This window comes from Siniperca chuatsi, linkage group LG2, assembly GCF_020085105.1.
Source record: "Siniperca chuatsi isolate FFG_IHB_CAS linkage group LG2, ASM2008510v1, whole genome shotgun sequence".
In the NCBI taxonomy this organism is placed as follows: Eukaryota; Metazoa; Chordata; class Actinopteri; order Centrarchiformes; family Sinipercidae; genus Siniperca; species Siniperca chuatsi.
This window is the reverse complement of record NC_058043.1, coordinates 8,087,558-8,109,053: the sequence shown is the minus strand read 5'-3', so window position 1 is coordinate 8,109,053 and position 21,496 is coordinate 8,087,558. Positions and strand designations below refer to the sequence as shown.

Below are 21,496 nucleotides of genomic sequence, written 5' to 3'. Positions count from 1 at the left end.
TATGGGGCCAGGTGAATGCACCTAAATGCTATCTGTTTGACTAGCTAACCATGTTCTAACAGGGTTTCAGATTTCCCTAGTTGGGTACGTTTGACACCAGGTAAAGCATGAACCAAACAGGGACGATGCAGGATAAATGGGTCCAAACCGGCTGGAGAAGAGAGCAGAAGTACGCCAACAAAGTGCTGTTAGGCAACTGGGTAGAAGAAAGCCTTCAGGTAGGCTTTTTGTCTGCTTATTGCCTATTTCATTTTTATCCACTGTACGATAATGTAACATCTGCCAAAAGGTTAGCAGATGGCAGTGGCTCAGGGCCCAGCCTGTATGCAGGGCAGGCTATCTTATAGTGCCAGTATCAAAATCAGATTTAAGTGTACAACTTCAATTGAATGTGAGAACACAGACTGTCTATGCAGATCCAAAACATAATTCCATACCAGTGGCAGCCTTCCAAGGGTTTTGTAGCACCTCAGTTGGTAGTCAAATCTATAGCAAAGTGATTAGGCAGTCTAGTTCAGCTACATCAGCACAGCCTCCTGGTGGGAGAGGCTAGAGCTGGAGACTAATTGCATTGACGTGAGGTTCGGCCACAGGCTGCTGGTTCAGGATCTGAGAGGAGAAATGACTTAAGAAATACTGTACAACAGTGCGGATCGATACTGAAGTGTGAGCTTTGCTGATCTTTGCGCTGGGCTCATTGCTCAAGTCCCTGTATATCCCCCCTCCTCACTTCTCTTTGCAATGTCTGTTTATTCTGTCTGACACAGTTCACTCGGGAGCCAAAGACAGCCAACAGCACCAATCGTGTAGACTACGGGCCCCACTGGGACTTCAAGCCAGACGTCTTTGAGAGAAGATCTGCCCTGCTGAGAGCTGAGGTCAGCCTTTAACTGTTCATTCATGGCATTAACACCAATTGAATGCCTGTCACAACCCTGCAAGTCAGGGCTTTCTTCTCTAGATTGTGGCCACTTCTGCATAATATTGATGGCCAAGATAAAGGCCTGTGATAAAACTCTTTATGAAAGCAAGTTTCTGGTCAGACTCAGCAGTCATGAAAAATGTGTAAAATCATCAGTCCTACTGGGCACTTAAAGGCTAGTTAGAGCAATTTGCTGCTGTCACATGGTAAGCCTCTTGAAGATTATTGTAAAAGAATAGGTCATGGCCTCTATATCTTAATCCAGTGAAGGCCAATGCATACAGGCTATGTCGAGACTACTGTGTATTGTCTTCCAGGGGCTTCCATCCAAGCTGCTATTTGCCCACTATGGCCCACCATCCTCTCATTACTTGGTCACGCAGTATGAAGAGAGCTACGGGCGTAAGCACACCAATGCTTTGCCCACTCTGCGACCCTGCCATCCAGACAGCTTGACATGGCAGTTTGACAGGTCTGACTGGCCAATTTCTGGTAAGACCACAGTTTAATGTCCCATGCCACCACTGCCTGAAGGTACAGTTTATACATGGGAAATGATATATTAAACCAGGCACCAGTGCTATGAATGTAGAGCAAATATACTTCAGCGCATTAAATTTTGTATGGACAAAACACATCAGCAGTTGTGCTCATGAACAATTAAATCTGGGTGGTCCCAGCTGCCTTTTATTGTTCCAAATCAGTCACCAGTGTAATTAATGGCTACAGTAACATGGCAGTTAACTTTCTCTTCTGTGTTCCTTTACAGCCCTTCCAACCAACTTTGGCCTGCTGCAGTCCACAAAGCACCGTTTGGAAATGCAGCAGTCACAAATCCCATCACTGACTGTGTACAGGTCAGCATACCAGAGGCACCCACTTAGTACCTTCTGCCAGAGCCGCTTTGCCAGGGCTTCACACATGCTTTCCAGCCACCTCCATGCAGCCAATCACAACAACAAGGACCTGGATCTGAGACGGCGCTCGCTACTACAAATCCCAGATCCTTGTGTCAGTCTACTTCCACAGTCACAACAGGTTTAGAGACAACACTGTGACTCTTGAATTGCATCACATGCTGCTTGTTAATTTAGAAGCTCTGCTTAAAGTGGTGCTGCTTTGTAGTTCTTCTTTTTTATTAGTCAGCTGCATGAAAAAATCTAACGGAACAGACCATTTGGGAAATCAAAAGGAATTTAAAAAATTAAACATGATTCCCATTATGTTGCTGTGAGGACTACTGTAGGTTTGTTGTGTGGTGAGTAGTTTCAGTGTTTATATATATGAATATGTGTGTGTCTATGAACAACAAGGAGAGAGGAGGGTGCTATAAATTATGTCTGCCCTTCCAGAGGATAATTACATGCAAATTCTTCCTCTCTCCGTACAGTTAATATCTGAAACTCAGAATGGGCTGTTAGTATTACCCTAGATACTCTGTGGAAAAAAGAAAAGAAAGAGAAATAAACAACATAATAAAACAAGCGATGCCAGAACGGACCTGGGCATTGAGGCAGACCAGAAGCCATGAGTCATCCAAGGCAACATCTGAAGGGACGGGTCCAACTCCCATTCCATTAGGTGTTTAGTTACAGGGAATCAAAGTGTTTAATTAGGAAGAATCAAAGATGCTTATGTTTGATGGTCAACCATCTGCGTCTGCCTCCCTTTATCCCGCTTGCCTGCTGCCTTGCAGTGCAGCTGAAGCCCTCTGTTTCACCCACTGTTAGCTAGTTAGTGACACTACTATGCTGCTGATGCCTGCGTGTCACATGATGCCTCAGTGTTGTGGGAAGTCTAGAGCTTAACATGTCTCACCCAATGCACTGTTGTGTTTGCCTTGTGAACCACATGATGGTGCTATAGCAGCACGTCACTGTCTGAAACCTGTCAACGTGTCTTTGAAGTCCTCAGTGTTACAGTGAAAGACTTGATTGTAAATCATCAAACAATGAGGGATTTAATATTTGTATTATTCTTATACATATTTCCATTGTTAATGTAATTGCTCAGCACTTAATAAACCACAAGTGTTTAGATTGTTATTCTATCATTATCAGTCACACACATACTGGAATAGACATTTGGCTTAATGCCATTATTCACTAATTGTGGATTAATATGCAATTAATGACACATTCATATATTTCTTTGATGTTTATAAAACAATGGATAACAAAACAATTATATATTTGTTTGGTACAATGAACAAATAATCTGCTCAGTCAAGATTAAAACAAATACACTTCTCTCTGGTCACCAAAGAGTGACTAAAATTATAAAAATAACCTCAAGTCTGAGTGTTGGAAGAGTTTCAAAAGTAGTGACAAATGCTTTTAGAAGCTTACCTATTTATATTGTATGACAAACCCATTTACATCCTGTCATATTTAAAGAGCAACTGTAGATAATTGCATTGTATCCAGGCCACTGTGTAAATTATATTTGTGCCCTACACAGTGGAGCATAGTGATAGATTATCACTATATTGCCCAATCTCTGTAATATGTTAGAGTTGAATGCACTAATTTACTCTGAAACTTATTTATGAATTATCTTTACCGCTAAAGAGGTTAAGCATCTGGAATGATATAAAACTAACTTAATAGCAGAAAGGAGTGGCAAATCAAAGAAGCAAACAATTTGCATGGCAGCACTTCCTGCATAAATCTAAGCAAATAGTAGTTTGACTGCCATTACTTTACATCTACTGCCAGGGACTGAGACATAAGAAACACACATTTCTTTGAGAAATACCCAATCAAAAAAAAAAAGTAGCTTAAGAAACAGAAGCTTTGTTGCTTTGTGGAAAGGTGATTTTTTGTAATACCTTAAAGAAATGACTACACAGTGGTTACAATTTTGCAATAACATTTGGGGTTGGGCTGGGTTGAGCATAAACCTGGGCAAAGCAAAACCCACTCAGTCAACAAGAAACTCGACGTAAAGCATGCTGTTATAGAAATACTACACCTCACCACCTAATTTTATCATCAATGGAAAACTGAGTCCTCGTTACACACTGGTCTGCCGAGGCTTCTTATCACGGAGTGAAAGGACAAAGGGGAAAAGTATGCCCTTCGCTGCAGAGAGGACACTCAAATTCTCATCTATGAAAGCAGGAGAGATCTCATCAGCCTCAAGCCTCATGGTGAACTGACGGCTGACACAATAGATTGTGTCATCCATTGTGACACACTGGAAGGCAGGGCAGTGCAGAAGCCGTTTGGAGCTGCACTCGTACCACAGTCGAGCCAGTGTATGGTAGCGGTACACACTGACACCCAGCAGTGGGTTAATATCAAACCGATACAAAAATCTCCCCACAGCTACCATATCTGTGGTTCTGTCTTTGCTGCCTACTAACAGACTTGGCCTCCAGGTGTTAGTTTTGGGGCTGTAGCGCAGTAGCATATATCTAAGAGTTCCCCCAGAAACAAAAAGCTCTCCATTGCACACTGTGATGTGATGTGCCACAGCAAATGTATCATTAGGTAGTGGAGCCACAAATGTCCATCTGTCCATTCGTGGGTCATAGCGTTCCACTGAGGAGAGGCACTCCCCTCCAATGGCGTAGATGTAGCCCTCCAGAGCTGCCAGTTTGCAGCGGGGCCTGGCTTCATTCATAGGACTGATCTCCTTCCAAATGGATGTCAAAGGATTGTAGCAAAACACTCGCTTTGAGGGTGTCATTTCTCTGTCTGTGCCTTGGCAGCCCACTGCCACAAATAAGTAGTTATCCATTGTGCACATGGCACAGGCTTTAGAGATGACCTCCCGTGGGATCAGGCAGAGTGTATGCCAGGCGTCTTTGTTGTCATCATAATAGTACACTGCACTGGATGTCCTCCTCTGCTCAGTTTCTGCTATCTGCCCTCTTGTGTTCCTCGCCCAGTCTTGAGGGTCCATATCTGCCACCATGACGAACCTTCTCCCTCTCATTCTCTGCTTCTGGATTTGTTCCCGCTCACCAGCCATTAGCCGCCCATAAAGGTTGGGGTCCCTGAGCACCTGGAGGTAGTTGTCTGACATGACTCCCAGGGCTGCTTGCTGCACAGAGGTCTGGCCATGTTTCTTGGCTAGGCACAGCGTCTCCAAACAGTTACCCAGATCAAGTTTACTCTTCAAGCTTTCCAAATCTGTGCCGTCAAGAGTTTTTGCTGAAAGGTGTAAAAATGGAGCCCCTGCTACAGTCTCTAGATCTGCCCCCTCCCTCACATTAAGGCCTTTGCTGTCTGTAGAGAGACAGATCATAGGGTGAACAGAGATGGACTCATCGCTGGTTGAGGCCAGAGAGTGAGTCACTGGAGTTGAGGATTTTGATGTTAGAAAGGGGATGGAAAGCTCAGACTGCTCAGCTGCAGACAGATAGCTCTCCTTGCGTAGGAGTACAGGCCTTGCGGGGTGCCTCAGCTTGAGGCATCTCAGCGAGGAGGGATCCTCAACAGTGCTTTGTGGTAAAACCAGATCACGCATAATAATGGGGCTCAGAGAGGATGGAGATTCTGTGAGGCTGCTGCCACGACTTCCAAACTCCACTGGCTGTGACTCAGTGTTCCTCTCAAACTGACCCAGCACAGCATTTGAGTCTGTAATAGAGTGAGAGGAAGACTCAACATAATAATCATATATCTTTCCACGCACAATCTGGTCTCCTGTTCCTTCCAGCACCACGTTGGCATCCTCCACTTTGATCTCTGCCTTGGAGAGGAAGCTGGAGTAGGCACCATGGCGCTCCAAGTCCTGCCTTAACTCCCTGCCCACACCCACACTGCCCTCCAGCTTCTGCAAAAAGCAAGGGGAGCGGCGCCCTGTTGTACTTGCTATCCCACTCTCTGTTGGGTGAGGAAGGTTCAAAGCAGATGCCAATGAAATATTACTGGTGGCAACCTCTGCCTGCTTTTGATGAGTGAGTATCTCTCCTTTCATGCTGATATCTTGGTCACTATATGACAAACTAAATGCATCCTCACTCTTTTCAGCTTGGCGTGGACAAGCTTCTGCTGGCGTTTCCTTGGTGCTGTCAGATGTCGGGTCATCATTGGCTGAGTCTATGTGCAAGGCTCTGGGTCGCTTGCCATTGGTGTCGTGTTTTGGTGAGCTTTGACATCGTAGTGGTGTCTTGCAGTTTTGGCAGGTTGCATTTTCTGGCTCTTTGTTGTCTTTGACAGAGAGCTCAATATTCTCCACGTCCCTGGAGCTGTAGAACCTGTAGGCCCAAGAAACGAGCAGCACCACAGCCACAGAAAGACTCAGTTTCAACAGAAGCTGCATGTCGAACTGGACTCCCAAAAGCTCTGCAATGGGCATAGCTGCAGCAGTGATGGTGGCGACGATTGGTTGACTGATCCTATTGAATGTTATTGTCAATGCGTCTCAGCTGACGGTAGCATGCTGTCTGGTTTTCATTGTAAAAGATCTGCCGTGATCTGATGGCTGTGCCTCTTTGCCCAAAGGATCAAGTGTAAAATGATAGCTCTAGAGGTACTATTTGCATCCCTGGCTCTGTAGAGGCGTGGCACTGGTCATGCACCACCTGTGACAAGTCAGATGCAGATTGAGTAACCATACACAGAATATGTAAATATCCCATTGATCAATATTTGGTTATGCACTTTGCTGACTCACCCAAGCTTTTCCCATAAATAACCAAATGTCATCTAAGAACTCTGGTCAATAACTTTCTGAATACAATCTAATCCAAACTTTGTTTGAGCTATGCTGTTGTTGATCTTTTGCTCTGTGTTTACGTGAACAGGAGTGGTTCAGGTCATACTTTATTATGCCAATTTCTGAAAATGTCCGTAAAAACATTATGATAGATTCCGCTCCATAACTTGCTCAAACACACGGCTAGAGCTGCAGGAGGAAAACATGGTTTGAATAAGGGGTGGGGAGTGATGATAGGTGACATTTATCAAATACTTAATAACCAGGATACATCTGTTTGCACAGCCAGGCCACAGTCAGATCAAAGGTTCTTTTCTGTGCCACATGCTTAAATTGCTCTCTCTAAAGATAAGCTTAAGATTGCTGTCGAACAACAAAATGGCAGATATTATAAACACATAGAACTGTAAATAATACAGATATCCATCTGAAGAATGCCAGATGGAAAGAGTGTCTACAGAGAAACCTGACAGTGTCATTCATTTCCATATGAGATGCAAACATATATCTTTGTCACATTGCAGCCATGTCACTCAGTCGCGCTGTCAGGCTGTCGTTTGTGTTGCTGATAACACACATGAGCCACGCTGCGGTCAACAAAGAACGGTGTTTATTTTAATAGCACTCTGTGGAGCATTTTAAAGGTGCATCACATGGAGAGGCATACAGAGGGTGTGTCAGATGTCCTAGATGACACAAGCGCTGTTTGGTCATCCGATAGCCAAGCCTGCAGATGACATAAAGGAAACCGGATTCTGCAAGCATGGTTGACTACTGAATAATTCACAGACTGGCCAAAGAGGCAGCTTCTTATCCTCACCATTGCTCCCAGCTCAGGTGAACTACTCAGAACACTGCTGAGAAAAATACATGATTGTCAGCCATGTGCATTGTTGTGTGGAGTCACTTTCACCTCTTCCTGCGACTGAACAAGAACACAAGGCACAAAGTACATTTTTAACAGGTTTTTCTTGCTTTTTCCTGTAATAACTATGGAAATTAGTGAAGCATAGTAGGCAGAGGAGGGATGTAGTCAGTTAAACACACAAAAAAAGCTTAATATTTTGTGACCATCACATTTCTTGAGTCATCAATTTGTTAAGGAAATAAAAGAATCACTGATGAAGCTGAGGTGGCTCAAACTTTATCCGTAAGGGTCATCCAACCTTTTCACAAATAAACCTAAACAGCATTGACTTGAGCAAACACAACATTATTTTCATGTGTAAATAAAAGGTGCACACAGAAGCTTGCTCTTATTTTCAAATTGATGTCCCTATAATTGCCATGGAAGGGAACAATTAAATGCTTCACATCCGTGGCTAAAATGGAAAGTCTTTCTTTCTGGGTAACAGATGATGTAATAAAGCCACATATTTAAAAGGGTCATATTTATTGCCTGTTGGATCTTTGTGGTCCAGAACAGCTTTGAACTAATGTTATGAATTTTAAGTTATATTAAGTGTTCATACATACTATTAACTTGTGGATATTTGTGATACACACATATGGTCATACGTACACACACGCAAAGATATGATTAGTTACTTCTAGATGATTATATAAAGACAATTTGCACATTCTCTAATGCATTCAGAATGGCGATGGACCTGTTTTTCTCTCTTGAATGTGAAGTGAGTGAAAAAAGCAAAAAAATCACAGAAGTGCCTCTTGAATCAAAATTAAAACGATAGCTGAGTTATAATGCTATACAGTGGGTGGACAAGGATTCATGCCCTTTGCTTCCCTTACTGGAAAAAAAAAATATTCAAAGCACATATGACTATCTGTTAATGTTTGTGCTATGCAGCTTTCATCTCCAGAATGCAGGATGGACTGTGCTTTGGCAAGGTTAGCCGATATCCCAAACGGATAGGTCTATCCTTTCTATTTGACTAAGCTTTATAAATGTCTCCTCTTACCTCCCACCTGGTTTAAACCTTAATCCCTTTATACATGTTCTGTCCTTAGTATAGCTTAAATTGCAATGCTTGTGAAGTCCAAAAATTGTAGGCTTACTCTGCATTAAGTTACCCTTCACTGTGTGAGAGAGTACAAACTGCAAAGGGTTAACAGCAATGTCAGAATCTCCTTCAAGTCATGTTGGGGTCAGTACAATGAGAAATATCTGAAACAAAGTCATTTGTGGATCTTGCGTGTAACTGATCAGGCACAAAGTCTCTTTCTCTCAGCCTACGCAGACTGTCCTTCAAATTTCACTTATGTGGTGAGATTATTATCAAATTGTCATTGTCAATTGTCATATTATCAAATGTAAATTATTCCTGCAACAATCTAGAAGTGCAGGAGTGTGCAATATTAGATAATGTATACTACCTGTACCCAGCATCAAAGAGGACTGAAAGATGCACATCTACTAACATGTCGAACACATTGTTATAAGTAAAGTCAAGGCTTGTTAGTTTTATCATCTCTCCATTTTAATACAGGTGAAATGAAACAAATGCAACAACCCTGTTTACACACGCTGCCTCAGGTGAGCACCTCCCTGGAATGGCGGCTAAAATGATCCTACTAGTACTGTAAATGTCTGGGTAAGAGTTACGTATTGTACACAATGTAGGTCACTTAAGATAGTATGTCACAAGTAAATAACTTGATTACAGGCCAGTGACAATGAGTTGCAGTGCTGTCAATTGCAACACACCAAAAGGAGAAAGAATCTTCAAACGTCACATGCACCACAACCCCAAAACAGCAGACATATGTTAATTTTTTTACTCTGTCCTTGGAGACCTGCCATAAAGATATAAAAAGCCCAAATGAGAAACAGAAAGGCTGTTAATGTTTCTGTCCTTTCAGCCAAGAATTATCTCTGAAAAGTATCGAATGAAGTACAAACAAAAGTGGAGAAGTGTAAACTCCAACTATCTCAGTAACCATCCCTCACCATAACCCATATAACCTCTTTAATTATTTTCAATATTTACACTGATGTACACAAAATACACTCAAAAAGGAGATTTTTTTTCTAGTTTCTCAATGCATTTAAATCCTCTTGAACATTCCAAGCCATCAGGAAAAAGGAATACTTGTATATTAATAAAAAAAGAATGTTCTCCTGGAGCATCTGTGTTTGTTCCCCGTGGTTTATCAGCTTGTTGCTAATCAGGTGCATCCCAGGACAGACGAGTGTGGTTGATATGGTGGCGCAGCCTAAGCCAGTTCCACTTTTCACATTTCAGTCAACACCAATGACATTTTGACTCATCAAAATAAAATTCAAATGCTTTTTTCTTTTACTTTTCAAATCAACTGATTTTATTGATCAACAGGCAGACGTGGGACAAGAAACAAAAAAGGTGTAACTGGGCAGGGCTATATAGGAGGTGGTTATTGTCATGTTTATCACGTTGTTCTTTTGATATCATTATCTTGGTTATTTTGTTACAAAAACAGTGGAGCGCCATCCGGTGGTGGCACTGTTTCCTGATCGACTGACGCGTGGAGGGCCTGTTGATGACTGGAGAAGGCTCGCAGGATTTGTGGAAAGTTTGTGTCTGTGTGCATGTGTGCATGTGTAGATGTTGTGTAAGAAGGGCAAGTATGTGTGTGTATGTGTGTGAGTGAGTGTCTTGGATGAGAGGTTTCACGTCAGTTCCACTGTCACTGTGAGGACAAGAGCCATCCACGTTAGTCCGAGCACGTCCATGCAGGAGGCGCCATCTACAAAAATCAAAGAAACAGCTAATCAGAGAGAGACACACTTCCTCAGTCTAATATTCATCAAAGTCATATTTCTTAAACTGTTGTAATACATCGATCCCAAATTTTTTGACTCGTAACCATATTCAAATGCAATGAATATGATTTAGTGTGAAGTAAAACATTTTATTGGTTGTTTTAAAGTAAACCACAATGCATGTTTACTCCTGAGTAAGCTGTATGGTATTTTGGTAAAACTAGAGATGGAAATGGCCAAACATGTTTTACAATAAAATAAGACATGTTTTGTGACATCTTAATTCATTTGAAAGTTATTTTTAAAGCCACTGAAGTACTGTATGCTTTAATTTGAATTTTTGATCAAGTGATTATCAAGATAATATTGTTTTCTTACAATAATTTAATCTGAGATCACCGATATAGTTGGGTCTACTTAAAAAAACAACAACAATCAAATAAAAAAAGAGTATGACAAAATAGACAACCTGGAGATGCCCCTTATACTGATAATCTCTGATCTCAATTTGTATGCATTTTCATCACATTCACTAGGCAGATTCTTTTGCACAAAGTGACTTACAATAAAATAAGAGCATTTAACCTCAATGTATGAATGTATTATAATCTCATTGTATGGTAAGTTGTTCTAGTACCTGTTACTTGAGGTTACATTTTTTTCTTGGACAAGAGGTGTGATGAATTGATGACAGTCATGATCTGGGGAGGTTAATGATACCAATACAACAGCCTTTCTTTGTTTCAGTACATTCATTATTGGAAAATCTTTATGTGGTTCTTTGAAGCGCACAATAATGATATACAGTCGAATCAAGTCAATTTTATTTATGTAGCCCAATATCACCAATTGCCTCAACGGGCTTTACAGCCTGTACACCATACACCATCTGTCCTTGGACCCTCAATTAAGATAAGGAAAAACTCGTCCCCAAAAAACCCTTAACGGGGGCAAAAATGAAAGAAACCTCAGGAAGAGCAACAGAAGAGGGATCCCTCTTTTCCAGGATGTGCGGACAGACATCCAATAGATGTCATGATGTACTGAATAGACCGACATAGTAAAATAACAGTCAGGATGTCAAAATTATAGATAGATTGTAAACATATTTGAAGAATATGGACCCTGGAGGACGTCGACGTTAATATAGGGCTACCACTACACCAGCTCCCCAAAATGTCCCCATAATGCCTTTGGTGCAGGCCAGACAAACACAAACTCTTTCTTTCCCAATATTTGAAGAATCCTCAGAAACAGTGAGCTATGAGGAGTGAAGCCCTAATTATTTATTGTATTATGTTTTGGACTTGTTGTTCTAGGGTCCACAGCGGGGATACTAGATTACAGAGGAGAGATCAGCAGAGACAGCAGCTTTATGCTGCTATTGTTTTCTGTAGCTCCCTACCTTACAGAGAGGACTGTGGAACTGGAGCTGTTGTGGGAGGAAAGTTGTGACTGACTGTGGGTGTGACATTGCTGACATAATCAACAGTTTGTTCAGATTGTGGTTCCACCAACAATCCCAATCACAATGTGAGCCTGACCACATCAGGGTGTGACTAGACTCATTAGATTCAAATTTGATCTGGTAGCGGTTAGACCTGTCAGGTAATTCAGTCCAGTGATTCTGGATGATAAAATATTGTCTGCATGCTGAGAAATGTTTGTATGTTGATTATGAGTTGGATCATAAACAAGTGGATCATATGTTTGTCAGGATTGTTTAAATTAAACTATCAAGGTTTCATGATGACTCCCTAATGAATGAAAACCTCCACAGAACTATATAATCTGACATTTTATATACAGCATATTCCACTCTGTTTATGCGAGTCATGCAACGTTAGACAATATCAACTTGATCTTCTCAATAAGTACTTCATTTCATTCTGTAATGGGCTCATCCAACCATAAGATCATCATCTGAGGTCCCCTTCCAATCTACAATCATAGATGCAAGTAGCCCAGCCATCTGTTTGCCTTCAGTTTTTGGCTCAGACCTCAGTGCATTTCTGCCAACCTGAATTTGAACAGGGACTGATTTCTGTGGCAACGTGCTCTTTTTAATAAAGGATGACTCTGCTTCAGTTGTGCTGGACCTAAAATGCCAGCTGAAAACATAACGCTTTCTTTTTTGCATATGACTACATGATTGCTCTGACTCCAGAGAAGGTTTAATGCCAGGTTCAGGCTACACAATATCAGCCTGATAATAGCGCGACCTGACAGACCAAGAACAAAATGGGCGTTGGGCACAACTATTGATTGTTTTATCCCGCGTAGTGTATTATAGACAACAACCGATTCATCTGGGATGCTTCACGACGTCCCAACAAAAAGACTAGCGTGCCCAAATTTTTTTGCTTTCTCTCTGCAAGTATGACAAATTCCACGATGTGTTTCGTGACGTTGACCAATAGGAGCACAGAGGGCTCTACTGTGCTCAACTGTAAACAGGGCGAAGCAAAAGAGGAATGATTTTGTTGGTGCTATGAGGTGGAACTGTGAAAGAGAGGAAAGGTCACAGTAATTTTTTTCTTTTTTCAGGCTTTTTCTGAACACAAGACAGCCAGTATCATACACATCACTTCGGATGGCATTTGTTTGGACGGGTTTGTTTACATTCTTGTTCCTGTAAATCGGTCCCTAAAACCTCCTACCCGATAATATCACATCATTGAAGGGAGCTTGATATTCGGACAGCCAGCTCTTGCGAAGTTAGCTCTCAGATGGGAGCGGGAGCCGGCTCCCATTGTTCACTTTAGGAGTTGGCTCATAGAGCTGACTCTATTGCGACCGACACATCACTACACGAAAGACGGCAGGCTATGATCAGTGGGAGACCAATGTGTAGTCTGTCATGTCTCTCGGCCAAGTGATCTCCTAATCTGATACAGAGACCATCTTAACAGGAAAAAATATTGTGTAGTCTGAACTGGGCGTAAGTCAAGTTAAGCTGCCTTTACAAACCTACTTGATATTTCTGACTTTGGCTACAACACATCTGTTTATTACTAGTCTGGTTCCTGTCTCTGATTTGACCTCTGTTCTAAAAGAGGATTTAAATTAGAACTTTGCATGGTGCAATGAAAAATGACAGATATGTCTGGCAAAAATTGAAAATGCAGATTACTTGATTGCGGCTCTTATGGTATTGTTATTTTTGAGTCAATGAATGCAAACTCCATCAGTTTTGCTTTATGTTTGCACAACCATGTCTCAGCCAAGATGATGCATTGCCCACAATAAGCCCCAAACTTTTGACACTTTCCACCAGCTCAGGCTGATGGGCACAGTACTATGCGGCAGAGAACATGTCACATTTTTGTCCTCAATTTCACTCATCTCCTAAATTTTGTTCATTGTCATACAGTGTGGCTTGACAAATTGTCTGGGAGACTGGAATTCTGACAAAGATGAACGAATATAACCATTAGAAGCGTAGTTTTCTTGTCTGCTGCAGCCCTGACTGACTGACAGGGGTGGTCCTTCCCACTCACACCAGGCGAGGAGTTAGGTATTCAGCCATTAAGCGATCGGGCACATGTGTGGTGACCTCTTGGGGCCATGTTGTACACCAATTTGACTTACATGCAAGTCATGTCTGCGCGTCCATGCTGACCTGATTCTGTCCTTGCTGTGACACACCTGCTCCTGCGCTTACCATAGAATTTACATATTCAGATTTGCATCCCTAAGATACAACTAGCAGAGATGGGAAAGGTAGGGGAAGAGGGAGGGGAATAACAAAGTGCAAAAGGAAGAGAGACAGAGAAATTGAGTGTGGGAGAGGACGAGAGACAAATAATGAGATGTTTTTAAAGGAATGGGAAAAGCGAGAAAAAGACTGAAGCCCATGTAAGACTGTTCAAATCTCATCTGACTAAGGCAGTTCAGCTTAAAGATAGCTCTGCTTGCCATCTGCTAGGGAAGCTGTTCACACTGTACGCTGGGACAAACATGGGTGCAATGCTATGCAATTATGCCAAATAGAATAGGATGAAATGTGAAGAGAGGTTGGCATTAGGAGACAGAAAGTGAGTATGACAAGTCAGAGAGGAGGAGAGGAAATACAGACAGAAAGATTGAAGTAGAAAGAGAGAGGGAGTGGCAGAAAAAAGGGAGAGATGGAAAGGTTGTTGTCACAGCCCCGCGGCTTCTCCTGACAATCCTTCATCTTTACATATGATAATCTCAGAAGCCGCAAATGAGCCACTACTGCACATATGAAACACCAATAATCTCACACTCAACTCAACTCAACTCAGTGACAGGCTCCGTTAGTCATTGGAAGAGGCTTGTTGCTTACTGCTTCTGAACATCGGCAAAGATTAATCCTGACTGAATCACTCTCACGCGGTCTATCTGGGAAAATGCATTCAGAACAGAATGACAAACATCAATACTTTGAATGTTGAAACCACAGTCTCCCAAAGAATTTGCTTTTCTGATCAGTGCCAGATTATATTACATACAGCATCTCTGGAAATATGACGATCAAGCGATACAGCAAAAATCATGACATGCATTATAATAAAAACACACACTCAAAGCTAGTCATTTCTGTTGCTGAAATACTTACTGTTCTGATTTTGTGTATTTTTCATCATGCTTGGATTTTCTGTTGGAAACAAAGAAAAAAGATCAGCTGTGAGATGATCAAACAATGCATCTGTTACTGAGAGACTGAGTGACTCAGTGAATGAAGGAGGGAATTATAAGAGGATAAATAGCACAGGAAGGAGAAAGACACAGAGAAAGAAAAAATAGTCGTCTCTGACAGGTTGTGGCTTTCTAATGAAGCTGAACTCCAAAGTTCCTGTAGCACACGTTAAATGGCACATCCCCAGTGAGAAAGATTGGGCCTGTTAATGGAACTGGGAACACAGAGCACTGCACCAGAACAACCAGGACACTTTTTTCAGTATTGAGACCATGCAACTACAGCTGTGGCCAGACAGTTTGGGAAAGGGGTTTGAAAAAATTGACTCCACCTTTAATAAGTAGTGCCAATGTCTGCTCTGCACAATACACTCACAATTCACAATACACAATTCAGTTCTCAGAGGGATAAGGTAATTGCAAAGGAAGACGCAGAAGGGCTTGCAGAGTATTAGCAACACCCCTGAATTCCACTTTGTGAGCTATTTTTTGACTTCACATATGAGCAGGTGGACGCTACATATACAGCACATTGTGAAACTTTTCTGGTCTCACTGCAACCACATTAACATAGCAGCTCCTCTGAGAGGCACAGGGAAATTAGTGTGTGCACTCTGCATAGACACGCTTGTGTTTGCCTGACCCAGCAAATTTGCATAAGCATACATGTCTGTGTGCATCTGCATGTGTGTGCAGTTTGGGTGTCTGCCTGTGCGTGTGTCACTGCCCAGCTCTTCAGTGCTGACTCATTTCACAGTATCTCAGAGGGTATTATCACTGAGGGTGGCTAAAGATGTACATCATCAAGACGTGAGCGCTGCTCGTCGTCAGTGGAGAGTCACTATACCAAGCCGTCTTTATACTCTATTATGCCTGATGATGTATATTGAGCACTTTGCCAAGCGAGCAGAGCCCCCAAATACTTCTCTCTTCACCCCCGGCAGAGAGAGAAGTGTCTCATCTCAAGGCCACGGGGGACAGTGCCAAGGTCACTTAATCACCATTTACTTCCCCTAAGCGTGAGTGGAAGCAATCTACAAGGAGCAGGCAGACAGATGGGCCATACTAGGCACGTAGCCGATGACACCTGAGGGTGCATCAGGGTGTTAAATAGACATTAGTGCTCTTCCTAGCAAAACGCCTCCCAAGGTAACGCCTCCCTAAAGTGGCACTTTCCCCTTAAAGTGGGTTCTTATTAGGCCCGCCCAGTAATTTGTACATTTGTGACATACTTTAAACCCTGTTCATAGGAGTGTTTCAGGCAGAGGATTAAAAAAAAAAAGATGGATACAATATCCTTTGTTTCAGACTCGATGAAGTACGAAAATGGTGACAACCTGATTTATGATAACAGGGCACTTCAGGGCTAAAGTGCATACGTGTGCGTGCCACACACATCTACATTTAAAAAAAATATTTCTCCTGTTTCTCTTACGTGAGTTGACTTCTGTTGTCTTTATCTAGCTACAGTATAGTAATGTCATTTGGGATTTCAAACATAGGTTTCTGTTACATAAATGTTTCGTAATGGCTCTATTCAAACATGACAGAGCCATTATGGATAGAGCTGCAATGCTTGCATGATATTTTGTATCTAGTATGCAAGAGGGATTGGTAGCACTGCTGAGGTACAATGGTGGAAAATAATGACATCAAGGAAGAAGTGTTCTCAGTTTTAAACTTATTTTGTAGATGAAGCCTAAATTAATGACCATTGTGAGTGTGGAGGAGGGTCACCCCCTTTTTCAGTAGTGGAGACCCCCTAATATACTTCAATATCAAAATTGATTAGATAGAATAAAGAAATATGCTGTCTAATATATACAAATAATGTCTGTATATTTAACACTATGTGTACTGTAGCCTTTCCGTTACTGTGAAGTCTTTCTAATAAGACTGAAGTCATGTGTGATTGCCATTGTGACTTATATGGAAAAGTGACTTGGGAGCTTATTCAAACATGAGACCAATGTGTCAAATTCTCATCACAATTACGTAAAGTGCATGTCTGAAAAGGACTAAGAAAGCCAACACTCATTTAGCTCATTCATTGATAGAGATTTCTGAGGAAGCTCAGAATGACAGATGAGAGTTCTTCCAAGAGTGTCCAGAGTAAACAGATCCAGAGGAGCATGCCACACAGATATAATAGAGCCTGTAAGCAATCCAGCTAGCACATCAACACCAGTAAATGCACTACTTATAGGTTCTGAAGAACACATTTACTTGGTTTGGCCATTGAACAAAGTGCTTTTCTAACATGGCCAACAACAAAGGTCCTTTGATTTCATCATGGACCTTTGATGCCACTGTTGGCTGTTGGTGTTTAAGTGAGAGCAGTACAAGACATGCCATTGATGGAATAGTCACTAAATCCCTTGCTAGAGAATAGTTACCCTCACTAAGTGCAGCCTTAAAAAGAATGTGTTGTTGAACCAATTAGGGATACAATCTCTTATTAATCACACACTCAGCTGCATAAATGATTCATACCTAAAAGTGGCCACATAAATCTCTTAAGTATTTTTCAAAGATACTGTAGATACATGAAATGAATTTTGTAGAATTATGTAATTTTCTGTGACATTTAACTGTGTAATTGTATAAGTGTTCCAGATAATTCTCGTGGAGCCAAGTTGTACAGTCACAAAAAAATGCTTCATATTCATTGTCTTCTAAATAATTAATCAAACTTAAATGTGATTTCAATTTAACTGCTAGTGTAGTAGCCACTTCAGAACAAGGACAGAGCTGAGTACATACCAAAGACTATGAGGCGAGTGTGCGTATCCGTGGACCCCAGAGGATTCTGGGCCGTGCAGCGATACATGGAGCCGTTGAGCTCGGCTGGCACTCTCTCCAAAATCAGCTCCCTCCCCTCTCGCTCGGTGCTGCCATCCAGCAGGCGGCCCCCCACTCGCGTCCAGGTGAAGAGGGGCTCGGGGAACACCTCATTCTATCAACACCCAGCACCCACATGGGATGGAGAGAAAAAAAGTAGGAGAAAGGAGAGGAGAGAAAGACAGAGTGAAAAAGAGGAAAGGTGGATGAGAGGGTGTGTAGACAAAGTACGCAAGTCTCAGCCAAGAGATTAAGAGCAAAGGATGCATGAATAATACAAGCTCCAATTTTTCCCTTAATGCAGTGTCAAGTTAACAACATGCATTAATAATCAACACCTCACTTTACAACAGTTTTATCTCTTCATATTTTTGAGCCATCCAGAGACCCCCCCCCCCCATTTCCAATTTAAAAATATAACTCTCCATAAAGCAGTATTTCATTCATATCAGTGGGTTGACATGTTCATAGATAATAAGAAGACACAGTAAGAGGACGAATCTCTTGTATGATTCCACCTCTGAGGTATAAGGTTTTGCTTCTTCTTCTTCCTTCTCACACCGTAATCCCTCCATGACACATGTACTGCACGACACACACACTTGCATTCCTACATTACCAACAGTGGACAATCATTCTACACCAACCAAGTGTGGACCACTAATTCTAGTTATTTTGAAAAAACAAAAACACATTTTTAAGGTCTTTTTCATAATATGAGTGCAAAACTGCTTTCTAAATTTTCCTTTAAACATTGCCAAGAGGGGACTTGCAACCTTGGCTGATGTCTACCCATCAAAAAGGAGACCTCTGTAGCCTGCAATGGAACTCTCTGTGGTGAACATAGACTGAAAGGGGACATGAATAGGACTAAGACTTTTTTGATGTCTTTCTAATATGGATAATTTATACATCTTAAAATAAATTCATGTTTTACCTTAAGTAATGTATCATTACTTACTTGGCTACATGAACATCATACACTTATCAAATAAATAAATAAATATATATATATATATATATATATATATATATATACTTTATAAAGTAAAAGTGCACTTAACAGCATAAAGTGACCTATTGAAATAGTTTGATACAGTGAAAATCCTCATCTTACTGCTTACTTATTTGTTGTGACAAAGCTAGTATGAATTGTCTAACCTTTCAAAAGAAATGTTAATGAAAGAGTTCTTCAAGGTCTGTGTTTAAATCATCAGAGAGGTTAAATGAGTTAGTAGACTGAGACAGGCTCTTGGGAAAAGGTCACATTAAGAGAAAAAAACAACCACTAAAAGGGTTTAAGTGAGACCTTCATGTCATATAACCACAAGACCTGTAGAGTTCAAATTAAAAAGGTATGTGCCCTGTGCTGCTGAAACCATCAATGTCCTATATAATCTCATACATAAAGCAATATGAAAAATGAATACAAAGTAAAAACCACACTGTAGGATGATCATCCATAATAAATTCCTAAAACAATAAACCAGAGGGGAAAATGGCTTATTTTAAAGAAAGGTGGGAGGAAAAATTATCAGTCTTGACACACAATCTTATCTACTTGTGAAACCCTAAAGCCTAGGTCCAGTGAAGGATAAGGGAAATTTGCTGTCTGATCAGTCTACATGCACTAAAGCTCATGCTGCCGAAGGGCCCGACTGGCTGTATGCCACAGTCAAGCCTGTTTATAATAACCAATCTTAACACTGTTCAAAGAAAAACTTTAAAAAATTCCCGAGGTCATTGGGCAGACATAAACACATGTACAAATCTGTGCAGACAATAACTTGGTGTACTAAACCAAAAACAATACAGAACATAAATTTTACATGGTAATGTCTCAGAAGAATGAAATAAAATCAAACAACAATCTGACTTATGATTCCTAGAGATTCCTGAAGCAGTGACTAAGAAGTAACAAAGGTGATTTGTGCTGTGGGCCATTAACAGGTCCTATATCAGGATTAGCCCTATCCTCTTCACCTGACTGACTCCAGCAGCTGGCTTCAATGTGCCATTCCTGTCAAAGAGATCAGGACCATCCACAGACCATTCACACTAGGGACATGGTCTTTTTGGCAGGGGATGAGTGACACAAATACAATCTCTTTGCTGTTACCTTTAGCCCCTTCTTTGGGATTATGGAGCAGGAAGTTTGAAAGCAGCAAAAATTCTATCGGCTAGCATGGCATGGCTGCCTGTTGGCTAAGACTGATAGACATGGACATCGGATAGACTTCAGTCATTCATAAACAAATTAATCTCTTTTAGTTCATTCATTTTGGTTTAGAGTTCCATTGCCCAAGGCTTTACTGAGTACAAATACGAAAAAACTTGAAAAAATGCAATGTTTAGTATTTTACAGCTTGTATACATAAACCAAATTGTTATATTTGGCAAAATGAATATTTTGTATGTATACTTGAAAAGAGAGGAAAATATGTCTATGCCCAGCAAAGTGGTCACTTCAGAAGAAAACTAAACAGGCTTAACTGCACATATGCACCAGTCTCCACATTTTCTTAAAACCCCATGCACTTACCCCAGGCGATCCTACCTGGAATCCTTGCACAGTGATGCGCACCGTGTCCCCTACCTTTGCCCTACTAGGGGACATGAAGAGTTTAGGACCCTTAGGAGCAGCTGAAAAGAGAAAAAAAGACAAGGACACAAAGGTCATTGTACTGAGCATGGAGAGCAAATCCTGCCGGATACCTGTTTTGCCACAGAGGGAGAGAGACAAATACAATTTCCTGTCAATTAAGGTCACGGGGCGAGAGGCGAGGGACCTGCAGGTTCTTTCATCCAAAGGACTGTGCTGGATTTATTCCCCCTTGGAGAGAAAAGGAACTAAATTGGGTAGACACTCATTACTAGATGAGAATGGGAGTGCACCGGGTGGAGAGTGGAGGCAGTGAGATAAGGGACACTCAGAGAGCTAATTCCCTTGTCTTGGTGTGGACAGCAGCCCCCAGATGGCTTTCATTTGGACCCACTAAAACAATGGGGCACAATCAGGAGAGGGAGCAGTCAGATTCTAATATTCTAAGGTGCCGAGGTGCCGGTGATTGTCCTGTGTATGTAGTGTCGAGATAAAATGAGTGATTTGCATAATGTTATAAAAAGGTGAGTCATTTCATTACGGCTAAACTGCACAGTATACTACATTAGGCCCATATAAGCAGGTTCTGCGCGATTTGAGATGATTAACAATTCTCCTAAAGATAATTGCTTCACACGCTGTGCAGTTCCATATGTTAGACAAATGGATTGAGCAGCACATGCAATGAGCCTCAAGCTAAGGGCATCCTATCAATAACGCCTGTACAAGTCCACCCCAGGAGTTCTTCAATTAATTTGGTTTGAACTCTCAATATAAATCACATTGGGTGCTTGTTTTTTTATTGATGAGTTAAACCAAAGGATAAATAAATAAACAGACAAATGACCTCAGTATTTAGCTATTAATCTGGCAACAAACTGTCCACTGTGGCTAATGAAGCACAGCCTTTTCTTAGGCAGCCATTGACTACAAGCCTGCATCAGACTAATGGATTGGGAGTTACACTGTCATATCTGTAAATAGGATTGAGCATGTGGCATCGCCCATATAGTGTATATCACATCTAGGGATCCTTATATAAAACGCAGGCAAACAGATTTGAGTTGTGAGTTATAGATAATTCAAGTAATACAAA

The 21,496-nt window shown here is 41.4% G+C and overlaps 3 protein-coding genes across 5 annotated transcripts in view; 1 reads left to right on the top strand and 2 right to left on the bottom strand.

Annotated features, from left to right (window-relative positions):
• Position 1: 1 nt before the first annotated feature.
• On the top strand, positions 2 to 2,959 carry cfap107 (cilia and flagella associated protein 107). The gene is made up of 4 exons (XM_044168396.1): positions 2 to 218; positions 768 to 878; positions 1,240 to 1,414; positions 1,692 to 2,959. The coding sequence occupies exons 1-4, from the start codon at positions 108 to 110 to the stop codon at positions 1,964 to 1,966; spliced, it is 672 nt and encodes a 223-aa protein (XP_044024331.1). The 5' UTR covers positions 2 to 107; the 3' UTR covers positions 1,967 to 2,959.
• Positions 2,857 to 8,912, bottom strand: klhdc7a (kelch domain containing 7A). The gene has a single exon (XM_044168311.1). The coding sequence runs from the start codon at positions 6,230 to 6,232 to the stop codon at positions 3,938 to 3,940; it is 2,295 nt and encodes a 764-aa protein (XP_044024246.1). The 5' UTR covers positions 6,233 to 8,912; the 3' UTR covers positions 2,857 to 3,937.
• Positions 8,913 to 9,011: 99 nt separating this feature from the next.
• Positions 9,012 to 21,496, bottom strand: part of igsf21a (immunoglobin superfamily, member 21a) — a 163,465-nt gene continuing 150,980 nt past the window's right edge. For 2 of the 3 annotated variants that reach the window (XM_044168333.1, XM_044168324.1), the window contains 4 exons: positions 20,341 to 20,441; positions 17,721 to 17,913; positions 14,878 to 14,916; positions 9,012 to 10,279 (listed from right to left, as the gene is read on the bottom strand). In XM_044168333.1, coding sequence (XP_044024268.1) covers positions 10,203 to 10,279; positions 14,878 to 14,916; positions 17,721 to 17,913; positions 20,341 to 20,441 — 410 coding nt within the window. In that variant the 3' untranslated portion in view covers positions 9,012 to 10,202. The remainder of the gene's footprint in view (positions 10,280 to 14,877; positions 14,917 to 17,720; positions 17,914 to 20,340; positions 20,442 to 21,496) is intronic. The other variant, XM_044168341.1, reaches the window with a different exon arrangement.

What these genes read in the sequence shown, in the direction of transcription:
- cfap107 (XM_044168396.1), top strand. Translation starts at nt 108, where the DNA reads ATGAACCAAACAGGGACGATGCAGGATAAATGGGTCCAAACCGGCTGG. An exon ending in GGGTAGAAGAAAGCCTTCAG is followed by an intron (nt 219 to 767) that starts GTAGGCTTTTTG and finishes TGTCTGACACAG; the next exon opens with TTCACTCGGGAGCCAAAGAC. An exon ending in CTGCCCTGCTGAGAGCTGAG is followed by an intron (nt 879 to 1,239) that starts GTCAGCCTTTAA and finishes ATTGTCTTCCAG; the next exon opens with GGGCTTCCATCCAAGCTGCT.
- klhdc7a (XM_044168311.1), bottom strand. Translation starts at nt 6,232, where the DNA reads ATGCCCATTGCAGAGCTTTTGGGAGTCCAGTTCGACATGCAGCTTCTG.